An 18,599-nucleotide genomic window follows, 5' to 3' on the forward strand; every position below is an offset into this window, starting at 1 on the left:
GTAACTCCTTAGTTAAATTCAACAAATTATATATGAACGGTGGATTTTTATTAATTTTATTTGGTTGGTTATTTTGTATAGACTATGTGTTAGTAGGAATATGTTTTAAAAGACTCCGTTTGGTAGAATTCTTTGTTTCAAATACGTTTCAAGGACTTTGTGGTAGAATGCTTTATTATAAATACTGCCATTTGTCAGACGCGAATACAATAGGTAAGGATATATCAATTGTGTCAAACAAATATCCGGTTAGCATTATACCATCAGCATTAGCATTACGCATCTAGTATAATAAGAATGAGCATATCGTGTGAAATGCTGTTAGTACACAGACAGTTGGTATTACATGGCATATGCATACGAGTTTATAGAACATGTGTGTTGCAGTATAAAACGTGGCGCTCAATATACGTTACGATCTTTACAGACAAGTTAATGATTGAGGTTGTCTTTCCTATTGAATACTTATAGTATAAAGTGACGCCTATATGAACACTTAGATACGAGATAGCATAGTATACCATGTAGCTGTGATTCCCAAACTATGGTACGCGAGTAGATGTAGTTTGGGAACCATTGCCATATAGAATGCGATATAATAAGTTATTGATAATAGCAATATTCTTTCTATGGGTGAAGTTTGATATACGGCGTGGCAGTCATGAAAATAATTCAGGATAACAGCTGAGCTATTACGTTATTATATATTTTTCTAACTCTAATTACCATAGTAGGATGGGGAGACGGGGCAGCTTTAGCTCATATAATATTCAAATACCCTAATCATGTTAAAAAATTACCAAGGGTCAACTGTAGTCGTAAGGATACGGTTTTATAATCTGGTAAATGTTCTTTGTTTACAACTAAACGAGACGAGAAAATAGAATGAAATGCGCCCTATCTTCCCCCACACTACTATATAGTTATACAATTGTCAGACTAGTGTAACCGAAAAGACAAAATACAAACTTTAACAGATCTTTTTTATTAAGAGTCCTATTTGGTAAGATACAAAGATTCATAGAACTTTACAACACTATATAACCGTATCCTTACGAGTCTAAAAGAGCGTTGTTAGTTGTTAAAAACAGAATTGGGGAATGTGGGATATTTTGAACAAACTATATCCCATCTTACCCCACAATGCTATAATAGAACGTGGTATATGGTTAAATTTCAGAAACCACAAAGGTTTGGAACATGAGAATCATTAGAAAGACGAACTTTTGGGTTTGTGTGGCCGTGGTTTTATTACTGGGCGTTATTTATCACATACATAAAAATCGCATTGAAAACATTCAAAGCAAAGTTGCCGCTGTAAAAAAAGGAATGACGGAAAAGGAGTTTACAAGAACCACTGGTGCAAATGGTGGAGAAACGACGGAAGAGGATGATGCATTGACTACGGGGCGGACGGTATGTTGGGTTCGGTTGTAGGTTAATGTTATATAGTAGGATGTGGGAAGATTTGGCACAAAATATCACCTTTAGTACGTAATATAGTAGGGTGGGGGAAGATGGGACACCTTTTCGTTTCATTTTCTCGTCTCTTTTGGTAGTAAACAAAGAACATTCAAAAAATTATAAAACCGTATCCTCACGACTCCCTTAGACTGTTTTTAAATGTTTAAAACACGATCAGGATATTTGGATATTACGTGCTAAAGGTGTCCCGTCTTCCCCCACAGTACTGTATCTAAATTTCCTGATCGTATTTTGAACAATTAACAACGGTCTATATGAGTTGTGAAGATACGACTTAATAATTCTTTAAATTTTCTTTATTTACTACCAAACTGAACGAGAAAATAAAATGAAAAAGTGTCCCGTCTTCCTCCACTATACCGAACATTAATCTACAATCCCGGGGTTACACCGATTGTCATTGCCTCGACACGGGAGGATAAATTGGTTACATTCAAGTAAATTTCTAGCAGGAAGAAAACAAAAAAACAACTGAAGAAGTTTCATCAAAAACAACCGGGAAAACAGAACCTTCTAAAGAAGATAAATGTCGTGTACAAGATTACAACGATATTAGTTCAATCCAACCGAGGATTAAATTAAACCCAAACAAGTTTTTACTCCCCTCTTTAGTTTGGGGACCAAACAACCAACTCTTGGGGTTTTTGGATTCAATCGTTGTGGCAATTAAACTAAACAGGTATGAATGAATGAATGAATGAATGAATGTAACTTACTTTATCCTCGCGTGGCCGGAAAACGACAGTCGTTATAACACGGGTTTAACACCTCGTGCCAGCTTACGAGTTCCATGCATGTTACTTTGTGGGTGATTATTTTTTGGGGGATTTTTTCTATTATTTTTTATGTATGGCTGGCAATTTGGACAACCCATTAGTGACCACTGGGTTGGAGCAATTGCCGTTAAGTGTCTTGCCCAAGGACACATACGCCAACAGTGGTAGCAGCGACGAGCCTTGAACCTATTATCTCTGGTTTACAGGCAGGCGCACTAACCACCATGCCACGGCGCCGGTAAAGGTATGAAGGGATTTTGATTCCACGACCACAATAGACCGTTATTAATTGTTTAAAACGCGAACAAGTTGTCTGTATATGATGTACTAAAGGTGTCTCATCTTTCCCCACAGTACTATATAGGATACTTGTCAAAACTCGCATAGCGAGGCAACAACAGTAGTAATAAATCGGGTGTTCTGTTTTATAAACCTCTTCAGTTACCACCTATGTAACTTTGTGGGTGATTATTGATTTTTTTTCTGTATGACTAAAGATATGGAATATAAGATACCACTATTTTACCTCCACAGGACCCTTGTCATCCCCTTGTTTTTCAAACATTCATCGGATGGTGGAATGAACAGTTTGACTTCTGCCCTAAATCGGATAGACATCTTATATTTGGCTCATGCTATTTCTATAATTGACCTCGACCGTTTTAAGAAAATAACTGGCGGATCAGTGGACGTTGTGTTTCAGGTGAAGTTGTATTAAAAGTAATGCATTGCTGTACCGTGGCAGCTCGTAAGCAGGGAAAATGTGTATGGAATAGTCGAATAGACACCCGTGTAATAACGACTGTCGTTGCCCCGCCAGCGAGGAGTTATAATGAGTTATATTCATTCATCCATTCATTCATTTATTCATTCATTCACTTACTCACGGAAAAGAACAAAAAAACATTTTAAACAGTATATTATGTTATCACAGACCAAAGTCACCGAAGCAGTCTCGTCAGGTATTCTTACTGGCGAAAACAAATTGGGAGTTAGAGTGATTCGAGACTCTGAGTTTCCTAAAGGTCGCATGATGCCTGGGTGGGAGGTGGAGAATCAAGTGGGTGAGCTTGATATCGATGATCTACCGAAGACGTACAAGTAGGTTGTGTGTGTTGAATGGATTAAACTTAAACTTGAGGTGGCGGGGTGCTTATTTATAATGTACACTGAAATGCAGCTATCTTTTTTTAACCAACTAAATCGCTATGTTACGCTTTGGTGACAATATATTTCTATGAGACGCACGTTAAAAAGTACTGTATATAGTATAATGGGGGGGAAATGGGACACCTTTTCTAGAATTATAAAACCGCGTTTCCACGACTGCCATGTCAAGCGTTATTAATTGTTCAAAACACGATCAAGATATTAGATATAGTGTGGGGGACGACGGGACACCTTTAGCACATAATACCCAAATTTCCTGATCGTGTTTTAAACAAATAACAAGGGTTTATGGGAGTCGTGAGAATACGATTTTATAACTATATGAATAATCTTTGTTTACCACCAAAGGCGACAAAAGAATGAAATGAATAGGTGTCCCATCTTCCCCCACCCTACTATATTATGTGCTAAAGATGTCCCATGTTACCCCACCTAACTATGTTTTAAGTTTACATTTCTTTACAGGACAGATCTTCGCACAGCCATGATAGTAAATCCTTTTCAATCGCTACGTTTATCCCCAGCAGAAGGTTTCGCCTCACAACCGTTCAATACGATAAACAAACTGACCGAGGAGGAAATTTTGAAATCACCAGCTAATATCATTATGGATTTTGCGACTTATTCGATTAAAAGGCCCCCATATGCTGTTTATATAGCGGCGGATTTCGTGAAGAAAATTATAAATTCAGACTACATGGCTGTACATTGGCGGTAAGTATTTTATAACATAACTGAATATAGACGCTGCTGTGTTACAAAATATTCCTAATTGTTACGTGTATAGTATGCTGTGGAGTAATATGGATACCACTTATACAGTAGGATGGGGGAAGATGGGACACCTTTAGCATATAATATCCTGATCGTATTTTAATCAGTTAACAACGGTCCATGGGGGTCGTGAGGATACCGTCTTATAATTCATTGAATGTTCTTTGTTTACTATCAAATGGGGCGAGAAGATAAAACGAAAAGGTGTCCCATCTTGCCCCACCCTACTATATCACATAATATCCCATATTTCCTGATCAATATTTTAACAAATACCAACGCTTTTAGAGTCGTAAGAATACTGGTAGATAATTGCGTAAATATTCGTTGTTTATTACCTAATGGTCTGATTTATTTATATGATGAATGCATAATCATGACTGGAATAGACCAAACTATGGGTTAACGCCAGGTGCCTCGTCATAAATCGCACCAATGTAGCATAGAAATCGAATAAAATGCGTTTAGTTACGATTTGAAAATATACTGATTTGGGTATAATGTTCTTAGTTACAATTGGAACCTAATTTCGGTGAACTGCGACTTGGAAAAACTGTGGAACATACAACCGCGCGGAAGAGTTTGTGGTAGAACAATCCAACCTAAACAGATGGCAGATGCTATAGCAAAGAAAGCTTTGGAAATAAAAAAAGAGAAAAACTTGGATTCGTATCTTCCGATCTATATAGCTGCGCCCGGGGACCTGGAGGGTTTTGTGGGGAAAGTATCGGAGGAAATTGCGAGCTTACTTAAAGAAAAATCTCCGAAAATATTTCTACCTAAGGACTTGAAAGCGTTCGTGGACACGGAGTATCCTCCTGAGGTGTGCGGGTCAATCCGGCCAACTGAGAACGAGTTAATATCCTTGCTAGAAATGCAGTTGTTTACAACGAGTTTATCGTTTTTATATTCGGAAGATTCAACTTTATCGAGTGTTATAAAACACAACCGAAGATCCGAGTCTCATCCCTATGATAGCCCAGTGTATGAACTGATAACTGGTATCAAAAAGAACTCAAGGCTTCGTTAAACCATTTGTATATATAGTGTGGGGAGAGATGGAACACTTCATCACATAATATCGAAATACTCTGATCGTGTTTAAACAATCAACAACGGTCAATTGCAGTTTTGAGGATACGGTTTATAATTCTTTGAGTGTTTTTTACTACCAAATGGGACGACAGAATGGAATTAAACGGTGTCCCATCTCCACCCCCTATTATATAGTGTAGGGGGTAAGATGGATACCGTCAGCGCATAGTATTCCAGTTTCCTACTCAAGTTTTTAACGGTTTAATATTAAACAATGCTCCTTTAAAGTCGTAAAAAAACGGTTATATATAATCCTGTGAATATTCTTTGTTTACTGCTAAATAGAACGATAAAAAAGCATGGAAAAAGTACCTTGCCCCAACCCACTATAAAACGCATTTAAAATTGATAACTACCCACTGTACTTAAGCGTATAGATCAATATTTATCGTTTTGCGCAAAATGTCTCGTTATTTCTTTTTCGCTTACGGGTGCAATGATATCAATACAGAAATAATTTGAAGTTAAATGTAACGATTCTACCAGCGTAATATTCCTCTTCCTCATGCTCACTGTCGAGTTACAGGATAGGTATCTTTTAATACACCAGGCGCGACGTCTATTTGTACCATTGAAGGAATGTAAGCTATTTATTCTCGCGTGGCGGGGCAACGACAGTCGTTATAACAGTCGATTGATCTGTTTTACACACCTCGTGCCAGTTTACAAGTTCCTGCGCATGTCTATTTCTTACTGTTAAGTTGCATAGTTAAAAAATGACCGAGAACTTGTACACCAAACATATACATCTGATTGAAGCTCCCCGAAAATTATAAATATATATTTTTTGTGATTTCTGTAATGCAGCATGGTGAATCCCCTACAGATACAAATGCAAAATGAAAGTTGTAATTTGTGGGGGTGGAATTATCGGCAATTGTGTGGCTTATTACTTGGGTGAAAGCGGTATAACCGATATTACTGTTGTGGAAAGAGACAAACTTGCGAATGCGGCTTCTGGAAAAGCTGGCGGGTTTTTAGCGCGAGATTGGTGTTGCGAATGTAGACAGTTGGATATTTTCGCAAAAACAAGTTTTGCTTTGCACCAAGAGCTTGCGACTAAATTTGACGGTAAAGCATCTTACGATTACCGGAGATTAGAAGCGTTTTCTGCGAGTTACGACGCTGATTTAAAGAAATCGGAGACAGAATTGGATTCTAAACGCGAACATTTGAAATGGTTTAACGGCCCAAACATAGTTGCCAAAAGTTGCAACAGTATTGGTACCAACGAAAATGTAGCGCAATTACACCCGTATAAGTTCGTAGACACTATTGCTGAATACAATTTATCAAGAGGGATTAAAGTTCTGGAAGATACTGCTATTGTTTCAGTTAAAACTGAGAAAGCAAAAGCTGTAGGAGTAGAACTGAGCAACCAAACCGAACTTGAATGCGACGTTTTAGTTTTATGTATGGGGCCGTGGACTGGTGCGGCAATTGAATGGTTTGATAGTTTACCATCATGTTATGGACAGAAGGGACATTCGATTGTTATTTTGCCTAAAACTGAACTGCCAGGTGAGGCTGTATTTATGGAACTTGGGGGTCAATTTTCCCCCGAGATTTACCCTCGCCCAGACGGTCAAGTCTATGTTTGTGGGGTAACCGAAAACCCTCTCCCATCAAATGATTTACCTTTACCAGGTACCATTAAACCGACCGAAAACTCGTGCGAAAAACTTAAAGATATCGCAGGTAAAGTGTCGGACATTTTATGCGAGGGTGAAGTTCTAACATCTCAAGCATGCTACTTACCTCTAACTCATGATGGTCTTCCTATCATTGGGAAAGTCCCCCAAACTGAGAATGTATATGTAGCTGCAGGACACGGGTGTTGGGGGATTCTCAATTCAGCAGCTACAGGCAAATCACTGGCCCAACTTATCACTGGTTGCAACGAAGATGAAAAGATAAATATTGAAGCATTTAATCCAGGAAGGTTCAACTGATATTTAATTCACAAACTTATTTATTCCTAGCTGAAGCAACTGCTGAGCAAGTTACATGGATTCTTTATATGAGATACTTTTTTGCATGTGTTATGTGTTTTTAAAATTTTAGTGAAATCTAGTGTGACATTGCCAAAATGCAGTTAAACTCATGGTCATTAAACATTGGGAACCTCATTGATTAATCATATTGTAATGTACTTTGGCTCCACACCCCTGGTCCAAAAATTGTTAACTTTCGGCCTGTGCACAACATTTCAATTTATTGCATTCTGGGTTTAACATAATATACCGCGGGAACCAAAAACTATATTACAATATACCGGATAGTAAGAGTAAAACAATCAGACATGTCCCATGGTTTATATAGACCTTTATTTAAAGACCTTGCGCTTTAGAGTAGTTTTGTTTTTGTTAAAACACAATTTTCACAAACATGTAAATATTAACAGTTTATTATTTAATATTGTTTTCGTTTTTACAGTTCACTTAAAAAATCCTCTAACACAAAACTACCAATAACAATGTAAATTAAACAAAACTTATAATGAAATTAACCTCTTAAGTCAAAAGTGCCAATTTTTTTTAAATTGTACTTTACCCTGAACATCAGAACTACTAAGCCTATACGCGCTGTACCTTATGCGATAATACGGCCTTAAAAATTGTCCTAATACAAACTCCAGACTGTTTACTATATATCTATATTTAACTTGCATGAAATTTTACAGCATACTTGAACTTGTCTACCTTGATTTTATTTGTTCTGCACTATTGATGTATATTGTGCTGGTTGTTTAAATTATCTAGTATGTTTCTTTAAAATGATCTTTGGTTTGTGGTGCCTTTGCAACAGTTCACAATAAATTTAAAATATCTGAACCCTTTTCTTATTAAACACAAGTCAGTAGAATGCAAAATTTAATATATTTCAAGCAAGCAAGAACTTTTTAATTACAAAAACCATAAATATTGAAAGCGGAAATGCAACATTTTCATAACTTTTGTGTATAATTCGCAATATGAGGGCTAGAGGTAAAAACCCAGTTCAAATATTGTTGCCAAGTAATAATTTATTATTTTGTGGAGGTTTCTGGGTTTGCAAAGAGACCAGTGTTGTCCTGTGTTTGCACTACATTTTAAATTTCTGTGCAACACTGAAAATTATAGGAATGTAATGCAAACCGCAGGGGAACACTGGGGTATCAGGATTATGGCAGAATTATGTTTATTTTGGTTGAAGTTATAAATGCAATTCATTTCACCAAAGCATAAGAGTACAGGAATACTAATAATAATTCGTATATATATAACACATGATATAGAAATGTAAAGATTTGGTACACAAGTGTGTTGGGGAAAAAGGTTTGAAAAAATTACAAAAAACACAAATTTGCAATAAACACCAAACAGGAACTTGAAAACGTTTATAAGATACCGATTAATTCATTGTCAGTTAGGAACCATGCAGAAGCTTTGTAAAAAGAAGTTAAGTAGTAATTCACTGCACACAATTATATGGAATGATAATGATAACCAGACACTGCAAAACAAACTGTTACCATTGATCTACCCGTCAAGCTGTTGGTGTTTTGGACATAAAACAAAAACAGTGTTAGTGAGAAACTGACAGTTGCTTAAGTACGTATACTGGTTATGTGGTGCAGACTGAAAGTGCAATAACTTTGTTAGAAAATTCATTCATAAGCATACGAATAATGAAAATGTTTTAAAACCTCTGGATCTTTTTGTTATCATGTACAAAGTAGTGGCAGTTCATACACTTGCAAGTGTAGACTTTGTTTAATACAAACTTCTGTACTTTAAGAACGAAATACGATTTAAAACGTTAAAATCACGTTTTTGGCAGCGTTAGTCTACTACTCATGAAGAATAATTGATACAATGTAATCTACAGTGGGTATAAATATTATTCAGGCATATTAGCATCGTTGTATTCATCCATGTTTCGACTCGTAACGCTCGTTTTCGTTTCAGAACTGTCAAGCTGATCGGATGAAAGAAATGTTATTTGGAAGCGAAAGTTGTAGCTCGTGTTAGATGAAAGCTGGTAGTTTGTAAAACACTAACGCTTTATTGAAATGAGTGAATACGGCTTTTTTATCCTCGAATGACAGGAACACGTGTGTTCTGTTTCAAACATCTTACGCCTATTTAAACTTCAGCGATTGGATTTTTTCATATGACTGACATTGTAGACAACCCATAAGTGAGAAATGGTTTGGGACAATTCATGTTTTATGTCCTATCCAAAGCACACATATGCCCACCATGGTAGCAACGTCTAGCATTGAACCTGGCATACTTGGGTACTGCAAGCATTTTAACCATAAAGCTGGGAACCCCAACTTTTGCCAAACAACCTTTAATTGCTAAGTTGATGAAATTTTTAAAGATGGGCGAGTATGGAATACATTGGTGTTTTAACAACGAACCCATGCAGTATCCACACAACTAGTTAAACATTGTTATCCGATTAAACTTTGTTAATCTAGATTCTCTTACATGCTGATTGTTACACCTTTGTTACGCAATCAAGCTCATTATTACATCAGCAGTAGTGATGCCGTACCAGTGCTTCCAGGTTAAAAGTAGGAAAGATAAAAAGCATTGCCAGTTAAAAATGGCAATGTTGTGGAATAACAAAAGGCAGTGTTGCCAAAAAAGTATGAATTTACATAAAGTTACTTTACAATAAAGATAAAGTAATTACAGTACAGTGATGCGCAATAATAAATGAAACTTGTGCATAGCTATGGTTACCTCAGCAATTTCTTTAGGAGTGAAAAACTTGGGCAACACAAAATATCTTAGTGGGATGGTCATCACTAGAAAGAACGGGAACGCGATTTGTGCCGCGGTTGATTTTACGATCCATAGAATTGCGAGGCAGATGATTTGGATGAAAGTGAAGATGTGAATCTTCATGTGACGAACCTGTGGGAGAGGGTGTTTTGGTATTCAACAAGAGAATGACAGAAAAATCTTTTAGGTTTATTCTGATCATTGCAGCTTATGCATATAAATGATACCAATAGATCACCCAATCATAGTAGATCTTAGGCCCGATAAAGTTTTTCTCACAATTTATTTTTCACCCCAACATAGAAGGCAATAGAACTATAATAGAGGCCTAATACAGCTCTTCACAATTTATTTGTCAATATCTAACGAACACATGTCAATCTAACCATGCATGAAGTAGTTCATAAAATAAGCAAAGTAATATTTATTTAATATAGGTTAGATACCATGGTAAAGTAGGCCATCTGGGTTATTAGAATTAGCCTTAGTATGACTTACCACTTCCACGTAGCTGAAATCCGGATAATGCTTTGATGGCATGAACAACATTTCAATTCGATCGATGAATTGAACCCCTGTTAATGATGTCACACCCATATATAGGAATATACCAAACAATACAGCGAGTGGTATCTCACTCAACACAGGTTGCATCAGGATGGAAAGTCCTGTGTGTAAGGTGGAGGGTTGTATTGGTATGTGGATGGGTGGTAATTATAATCAATATTGTGAATTTATTTATCCTTGCATGATGGTAAAATTAATAGCTTTAACTTGGATATCAGGTATGCTACTGCACACCATGCATGGTGTATTCATACACCTCATGCTCGCTGTCGAGTTATAACATGAGTGTCTTCTTATACACCAGACACACATGGTGTATTTATACACCTTGTGCTCACTGTCAAGTTATAACATGGATGTCTTCTTATACACCAGACACACATGGTGTATTCATACACCTCATGCTCACTGTCGAGTTATAACATGAGTGTCTTCTTATACACCAGACACACATGGTGTATTTATACACCTTGTGCTCACTGTCAAGTTATAACATGGATGTCTTCTTATACACCAGACACACATGGTGTATTCATACACCTCATGCTCACTGTCTAGTTATAACATGAGTGTCTTCTTATACACCAGACACACATGGTGTATTCATACACCTCATGCTCACTGTCAAGTTATAACATGGATGTCTTCTTATACACCAGACACACATGGTGTATTCATACACCTCATGCTCACTGTCTAGTTATAACATGAGTGTCTTCTTATACACCAGACACACATGGTGTATTCATACACCTCATGCTTACTGTCGAGTTATAACATGAGTGTGTTCTTATACACCAGATACACATGGTGTATTCATACACCTCATGCTCACTGTCGAGTTATAACATGGATGTCTTCTTATACACCAGACACACATGGTGTATTCATACATGATACACCTCATGCTCATTGTCAAGTTATAACATGGGTGACTTCTTGTACACCAGACACACGTGGTGTATTCATACACCTCGTGCTCACAGTTGAACTATAACATGGGTGTTCCATTCCATACACGCATACATGTGTAACACAGTCATACCAACTATGGTCTGTCATGCACCTGTTGTAACTTCATATTAAGTACACTCATATGTTAAAGCCATATTATTTATGCCTTTAATATATCACATAAAAAGCCAAATACATTCAGCCCTCAATTTATTAAGTAGGGCCGTGTATTCAGTTATTTATTCACCTCATGCTCACTGTAAAGGTAAAACATAGGTGTCCTATTTTATACTTTACGTGGTGTAACAAAGTGAAATAAAGTAAATAGATTCATACAACCATTGCTACTTTTAATACACCCATGTGTTAAAGCCATATTATTTTAGCCACATTCATTCAACCTTTAAAATATTAAGCATTGCAAGCACAAAACATAAGAAGTTGTAACGTACCTAAACAAGCGTTGACCACAAACACGGTGACACGCTGTTCCTTCGTTCCCTCAATCTTCGGTTTATCTCCGGGGGCTTGGGTTTTGCTCATCACTGTTAAACTGGAAAGAAATATCTGGTAACACTGTTGGTTTTAAACTGGGAACACTGGTGGTATAGTTTTTAACAGGTAGCTATAATGGTTTTAAACTGGGAACACTGCTGGATTTTAGAGGTTCAGCATTATAACATAGGCTGCGGGCTCCCAGAATAAAAAAGAACTTTTCAAAATTGCAAATTTTGATTTGAAATAAGTTGCTGGGCATATTGTAAAAATATTTATCACTCTTTCGGCAGATTCTTATTGTAAATCAATCAACGTTTTGTAGAGATATTCGATATTTTGAGCCCCAATAGTTTGTATTTACCATCTGCCACACAACCCACCTGTTAGTATGTGTGATAGATCTTACAGCAGCACAACACACCCAAGGCATTCCAAAGAACGACACCAATACATTAAGCATCCCAAGCACCATCAAGTTAAGATGGAAACCTGTGCCTTTCTTTAAGTTACGTTCCTTGTTGCTGATTATCATTCTGTGGTGAGGGTTATGTGTGTTATGTTTGTTTAATATTCATAACTGTAAATAATATAGTAGGGTGAGGGAAGATGGGACACTTTTATTCCAAACAAAGATCTTTCAAAGAATTATAAAACCATATCCCTACAACTCCCATAAACCATTGTTAATTGTTTGAAACACAATCAGGATATTTTGATATTAAGTGTTAAGGGTGTCCCATCACCCCCCACCCTACTATATTGGTTTATAATTTACATGGTCAATGTGAAGGCATAGTCGCAAACCTTTATAAATGCAAGGGAGGTAGACAATCCTGTGAAAGATATGTTTACACAAAACACGCCAAAACGTTTTTAAAACTGAATTATGGAAACAAAATTTGTAACAAGTTTTTTACGTTACCATGATGCTTTGTAAAATGCAACAATGCAAGTCAATGCTATATGAAGACCCATGCATTATTACAACAGTGGTAGTTGCTCAAAGGTTTGAATACATTAGAAAGGACAACACTTTCAACTTACTCAGTAATATGCGACTCCATGAATATGAGAATAAACACAAGGAAAGCTGGAAGAATGCCGGCAAATATCATCCATACTGGCATGGGGTTATCTGGAGTTCCAAAGGGGTTGATGAACCAGCCCCGTAAACTTGGGTCCGTGGGGGAAATACCCTTAGGCACGTTTAGTTTCTGGAACAAAATAAAAAATTAGAAACAAAAGCAAGAGTTTTGTATTTAACAATGTTGTCAACCGTGTGTTTGTAATCTGCAACAGGGATACCAGGGAACATAAAGTATAGGCCAGAGTTGGCTCATTAAGAGAACAAAACCATAGAAAGAACTGACAAACTAACAGTATCTCACATTATCACATTATAAGTTGAGGTCCTTGTTAGGGGTCCAAGGATTAAGACCAGGTTTGACCAATTAACAATTACCACAACAAACAATACACAGTAAAGTGGTCCTAATTTGCCCAATCCTAGCATCTCATGTTATTCTTACACACCTACCTGTGTATAAGTATCTTGAATCAAAACATCCAATAAAACCATTGCAAATATAGCGATGGGGACCCCAAAGTCTCCAATTGTACGACGGACGGAACTTCGTAAAAATTTGCTATTTCTGTGGTGGAGAAAAGCATTATAGATGGGATAATATGCCTCGTCTTAGACTGCACTCGAATACAATGGTAAATAGTTTCTCTTAAAGAACAAAAAGACATTTTCCCATAATTTAATACTTATCCAGATCTTTTTAAGTATTTTAAAACTGTTTTGGGCAAAATTTAACAATTATCGGCAAAATGTTCAGCCCCCTACTAGCTGCAGCTCATCGGTTGAAAAAAGCTTTGTAATAGAAGCAGCAATGATGCTGTCAACTGTCATGTTTGTTTTGAAGTTAACACTCACTTGAACTGGCGAAGGAAATAAGCGATGATGAAAGTTCCGAACATGAGGAGGGTTGAAAGGAGGGCCGTGTTTGGTTGGTTTCGTATTTCTGTATCTGTGGTGGAAGGTGAGTTAGTTGGACCTTGTGCTCGCTGTCGAGTTACAACATGGGTGTCTTCTTATACACCATACACACATGGTGTATTCATACACCTCATGCTCACTGTCGGGTTATACCATGGGTGTCTTCTTATACACCAGACACACATGGTATGTTCATACACCTCATGCTCACTGTCGAGTTATAACATGGGTGTCTTCTAATACACCAGACACACATGGTGTATTCATACACCTCATGCTCACTGTCGAGTTATAATATGGGTGTCTTCTTATACACCAGACACACATGGTATGTTCATACACCTCATGCTCACTGTCGAGTTATAACATGGGTGTCTTCTAATACACCAGACACACATGGTGTATTCATACACCTCATGCTCACTGTCGAGTTATAATATGGGTGTCTTCTTATACACCAGACACACATGGTATGTTCATACACCTCATGCTCACTGTCGAGTTATAACATGGGTGTCTTCTTATACACCAGACACACATGGTGTATTCATACACCTCATGCTCACTGTCGAGTTATAACATGGGTGTCTTCTTATACACCAGACACACATGGTGTATTCATACACCTCATGTTAACTGTCAAGTTATAACATGGGTGTCTTCTTATACACCAGACACACATGGTGTATTCATACACCTCATGCTCACTGTCCAGTTATAACATAGGTGTCTTCTTACACACCAGACACACATGGTGTGTTCATACACCTCATGTTTACTGTCAATACACCACATATACTTTACACACAATCCATCACATAATAGTTTAACTATACCTTGCACAGCATCTGTAATATTCCCAATAGTAGCATTAGTGATATTGATGGATTCCACATATGAACAATTATATTCACTAAGTATAACACTGGTGTTTATGGGGTAAGGGTAGAAGGCTTGTAATGGATGTTGTTGGAATGTCTGTCATAGAGAGGATTATGATGTCATAATAGAGGAATAAACAGCTTATTTATTGTATGATTTATTTAGGTTGTAGTGAATAGTTACATAACAACAATTATTTGGCATTGGTTTTAAATATGGTGCATCTTAAAGACAAGAATTATACTTTTTAATCGTTTTTTTAACAATTAATAAAAGTGTTTTAGATCCATGAAGATTTTGTTTTATGATTCTGTAATTATTCTTTGTTTACAACCAATTGGTCGATAAAAGAGAAACAATAATCATTACGCTGGGTATTCAATATCATCCTGTTTGAAAAGCGAGGATGAAAACATGATGTTTAAATATTTAATTACTTGGATAATTTACCACTAGCATGTAAAACTTGGATCTACATAAATATAATGTAATAGATAACATTGTTCATTGTTAAGTAATAAATCTGATTGTTAAGTCATGAAACAACAATACAATTATTAGTTCATAATCTTACCTTCCCCAGTTTATTGAATGTCTCATATATGAAAATCAGTGATATGAGTGCCGTGAATATCTCCTGCGTGAAACGTGATACAAATCTCACGAGGAATGATCCTTCAAAAGCCACGGTCACGAAACTTATCACGAAGATCCAAACCCCGATCCAGACACGAGTGGCAAGGAAAGGGAGACCATTCGACATACAGAACTGTGGATAATTTGGGTTGGTTGTAAAAACTAACAGTTATCCCAGTATAACTTACATAGTATATTGTATTCTATGTTGGTGAGCCTTTACATTTTAACGTGTAAAGGGAAATGGGATTTGGGCAAAAGTTGGCCCATTACCCCAACACCCCCAGCAACACATATGGATCCATTTAGATTAGATTATAAGAGCTATCTGAACTTATAAATATAACAGTTAAAGTCATAAGCAAACTTCGGCCAAAACTTAACGGTCTACCTTGCATTTACAAATGACTTCAACCAAACAGAATACATATTTTAAGTTAGTTTACAATGTCTTAGTTTATTACACCATTCAGGTGAATTACTTCAGTTTAAACCACACCAAACAGGACCCACATAGATTACATTTGTACATGCCATACCGGTGTCTCAGTCTATATAAGAACCACCCAACCACATCCACACGACTCACGTTATACACAGCTTCCTCAAACACAAGCAGCGGACCCGTAGATCCCACCACTAGGAGGGGTTGTCCGGAGATGAGTCCGAACATACAACCACAAACGCAACATCCGAGAATCATCTCGGAAACTCCCATCCATCCGTTCGTCTTCTCACCTGTGTGGGGTGGAGGGATGTTATGCTATGTTCTATTTGTAAAGGGAATGAGTAATAAACTATGAATATCCTACTCTACATGAATAAGGTTAGAGGACGCTGAATTTTGCCCATTAACAGTCTATGTTCCATTTAAATTAAGAGAATCAATAAACTGACAACACTTATATCTTGTAGCCATTTTATGTTGCCCAAACTATTCTGCATAAGTGAGGTCATGGTTAGAGGGCATATAAATTGTCCCATAACTTCAACACCCAGACTATGTAAAACATAAATGAATGTGACTTATTTACCCCCACATGGCGGGGCAACGACAGTCATTATAACACGGGTGTTCTGTTTCACACACCTCGTGCCCGCTTACAAGTTACCACGTATGTAACTTTGTGGATGATTATTTTTATGTATGGCTGACAATTTGGAAAATCCAATAGTGACCACTGGGTTAGCGCAATTGTCGTTAAGTGTCTTGCCCAAGGACACAACTACAGTGTCAATATGTACATATATATATATAGAATACAAACTTACCCAACAAACCACCAAAAGTAATAGCAGGTGACAACGCAGCAAAGTAAATGAAGATGATTGAGGCCAAACACTGGAGGTTAATGGCATCTGTGATGTCACTAAGATACTTTGGGTACCGGTTCTTCACATCTTTGATGAATCCTCCGAAAGGTCGTCCGGATCGTTTCAATGGATCCTCATCTGGAGGTGGAGGCGGCTCTTTCTTCTCTGGAAGATTTAAGATTGATTATTAATATTACTCATGGTATTTTATATGGGTAAGGTCTTACGGCAAGCTTGACAATATACCTAGGATTGCTCTCTTGTTGTTACCAGGCATAATACAACACTTAAAATTGCTCTCAGTAAAAGCATACGAAACCACTATCATATTATAAATCTTTCATTTTAACGACTGTTATTGCTAATAATCCACCATCATTTGTTGTTTTGTTCTTTATTATCACGATTAAATGATAATTAACCCCCCACCCACCATCAGTAATCGTTTTCTTCTTCTTCTCCCTCTGCGCGAGTCCCTTCTGATACCGGATGATATTCCTTAATAGATCCGGGTTCTCCATCTGTCCAGGTGGGAGCACGATCGAATCATCGAGGAACTCGTTTATCGCCCGTAGAAGATCAACACGACTCTCAGCTCCGTAAGCCATTACATGGAACTCCTGGAAGGGAAATGTCGCAGGATAAGTTTATGTCAATATTTGGTCTAAGGCCATGGCTCATAAAAGATCGAAATTAGCTTTCTGGGCAAATTCCACGCTCTTAGGGGTGTGACAGGTTATTTAGTTGATTGTTTATTATTATTGGCAAAGGACGAGGGTCATTTACATATGGTTCTTATCTTGGAAGCCTTTTGTTTGGGTATATTGTCCCTCTAGATTGTTGTAATGATCTAACTTGAATGAATGAATGAACTACTTTATCCTGGTTATAACAGGGGTGTTTTGTTTCATACACCTCGTGCTCACTTATGCGTTACCACATATCTAACTTTGTGGGTGATAATTTCTGGGGATTTAGGTAAGGTATGGCTGGCAATTTAGACAGCAGTGTCAAACCTTGAACCCATAACCTCTGGGTTAGAAGTAGTGGCACTTATCAGTGTGCTACAGTTTGTCTGTGTAAAAACCCCCATAACTCACCTCATCTGCCATTAGTGTTGAGATAGATCGTCCGATTTCATGATAATTGTAATCAATCTTACTTGGGCCCAACAGCACAAAGATAAAACGAACGGGGATTGGAAGAGAAACAACATTTTCAAGCTTTGTTCCTTGAGCCAACCTCACAAAGGCCATTGTTGGTTGTTCCAGATATTCAACACAACCTGGTTGTGATGTCATAATTAAAAACTTTGTATAATGGTTTTAATACTTTTATGATTAGGCGTCTAATTGGCAAAAAAATGTTGTAATACTTTTTTTAATAATGCAGTCTAAATTGTAAAATTTGTTTTAACACTGTGGTCAAGTAAGTAGATAACCTTACAATTAAAATGTAATGGGTGAAGTGGTGTTTAATTAGGGGATAATGGAAAGATGTCAGCTTAAGCAGTTTAAGTAATATTAGTGTAAGTACAAGAAAACATCATCATTTATCAAATACAAGCAAAGGTTTGTTTTAAAATATTGGTTTTCATATTTTAGGTAACATTAATGTAAGTGATATACAAGCAAAAGTTGGTCTAATATTCGTTATTCACGAGTAAAG

At 37.0% G+C, this 18,599-nt stretch overlaps 3 protein-coding genes across 4 annotated transcripts in view; 2 read left to right on the forward strand and 1 right to left on the reverse strand.

Annotated features, from left to right (window-relative positions):
• The first annotated feature begins 1,093 nt into the window (after positions 1 to 1,093).
• LOC100187397 lies at positions 1,094 to 5,774 on the forward strand. 2 transcript variants are annotated; one of them, XM_026836032.1, is made up of 6 exons: positions 1,094 to 1,416; positions 1,938 to 2,164; positions 2,796 to 2,964; positions 3,196 to 3,362; positions 3,897 to 4,145; positions 4,716 to 5,774. In XM_026836032.1, the coding sequence occupies exons 1-6, from the start codon at positions 1,201 to 1,203 to the stop codon at positions 5,233 to 5,235; spliced, it is 1,548 nt and encodes a 515-aa protein (XP_026691833.1). In that variant the 5' UTR covers positions 1,094 to 1,200; the 3' UTR covers positions 5,236 to 5,774. The 2 variants fall into 2 exon arrangements, with proteins under 2 accessions (XP_026691833.1, XP_002124467.3); XM_002124431.5 differs by having other exon boundaries at positions 1,095 to 1,416; positions 1,935 to 2,164.
• A 328-nt stretch (positions 5,775 to 6,102) lies between these two features.
• Positions 6,103 to 8,130, forward strand: LOC100185006 (putative oxidoreductase TDA3). The gene has a single exon (XM_002124504.4). It carries the CDS (start codon positions 6,140 to 6,142, stop codon positions 7,250 to 7,252), a length of 1,113 nt encoding a protein of 370 aa, XP_002124540.1. The 5' UTR covers positions 6,103 to 6,139; the 3' UTR covers positions 7,253 to 8,130.
• Positions 8,131 to 8,160: 30 nt separating this feature from the next.
• Positions 8,161 to 18,599, reverse strand: part of LOC100182635 (anion exchange protein 2) — a 17,254-nt gene continuing 6,815 nt past the window's right edge. The window contains exons 10-23 of the mRNA XM_026835812.1: positions 18,032 to 18,216; positions 17,365 to 17,551; positions 16,890 to 17,096; positions 16,207 to 16,355; positions 15,556 to 15,750; positions 14,936 to 15,077; positions 14,037 to 14,130; positions 13,635 to 13,749; positions 13,142 to 13,311; positions 12,478 to 12,630; positions 12,052 to 12,152; positions 10,577 to 10,746; positions 10,037 to 10,210; positions 8,161 to 9,260 (exon numbers count right to left, since the gene is read on the reverse strand). Of these exons, the coding sequence (XP_026691613.1) occupies positions 9,183 to 9,260; positions 10,037 to 10,210; positions 10,577 to 10,746; positions 12,052 to 12,152; positions 12,478 to 12,630; positions 13,142 to 13,311; positions 13,635 to 13,749; positions 14,037 to 14,130; positions 14,936 to 15,077; positions 15,556 to 15,750; positions 16,207 to 16,355; positions 16,890 to 17,096; positions 17,365 to 17,551; positions 18,032 to 18,216 (2,120 nt within the window). The 3' untranslated portion in view covers positions 8,161 to 9,182. The remainder of the gene's footprint in view (positions 9,261 to 10,036; positions 10,211 to 10,576; positions 10,747 to 12,051; positions 12,153 to 12,477; positions 12,631 to 13,141; positions 13,312 to 13,634; positions 13,750 to 14,036; positions 14,131 to 14,935; positions 15,078 to 15,555; positions 15,751 to 16,206; positions 16,356 to 16,889; positions 17,097 to 17,364; positions 17,552 to 18,031; positions 18,217 to 18,599) is intronic.

Source organism: Ciona intestinalis, chromosome 9, assembly GCF_000224145.3.
Source record: "Ciona intestinalis chromosome 9, KH, whole genome shotgun sequence".
NCBI classification, from domain to species: Eukaryota; Metazoa; Chordata; class Ascidiacea; order Phlebobranchia; family Cionidae; genus Ciona; species Ciona intestinalis.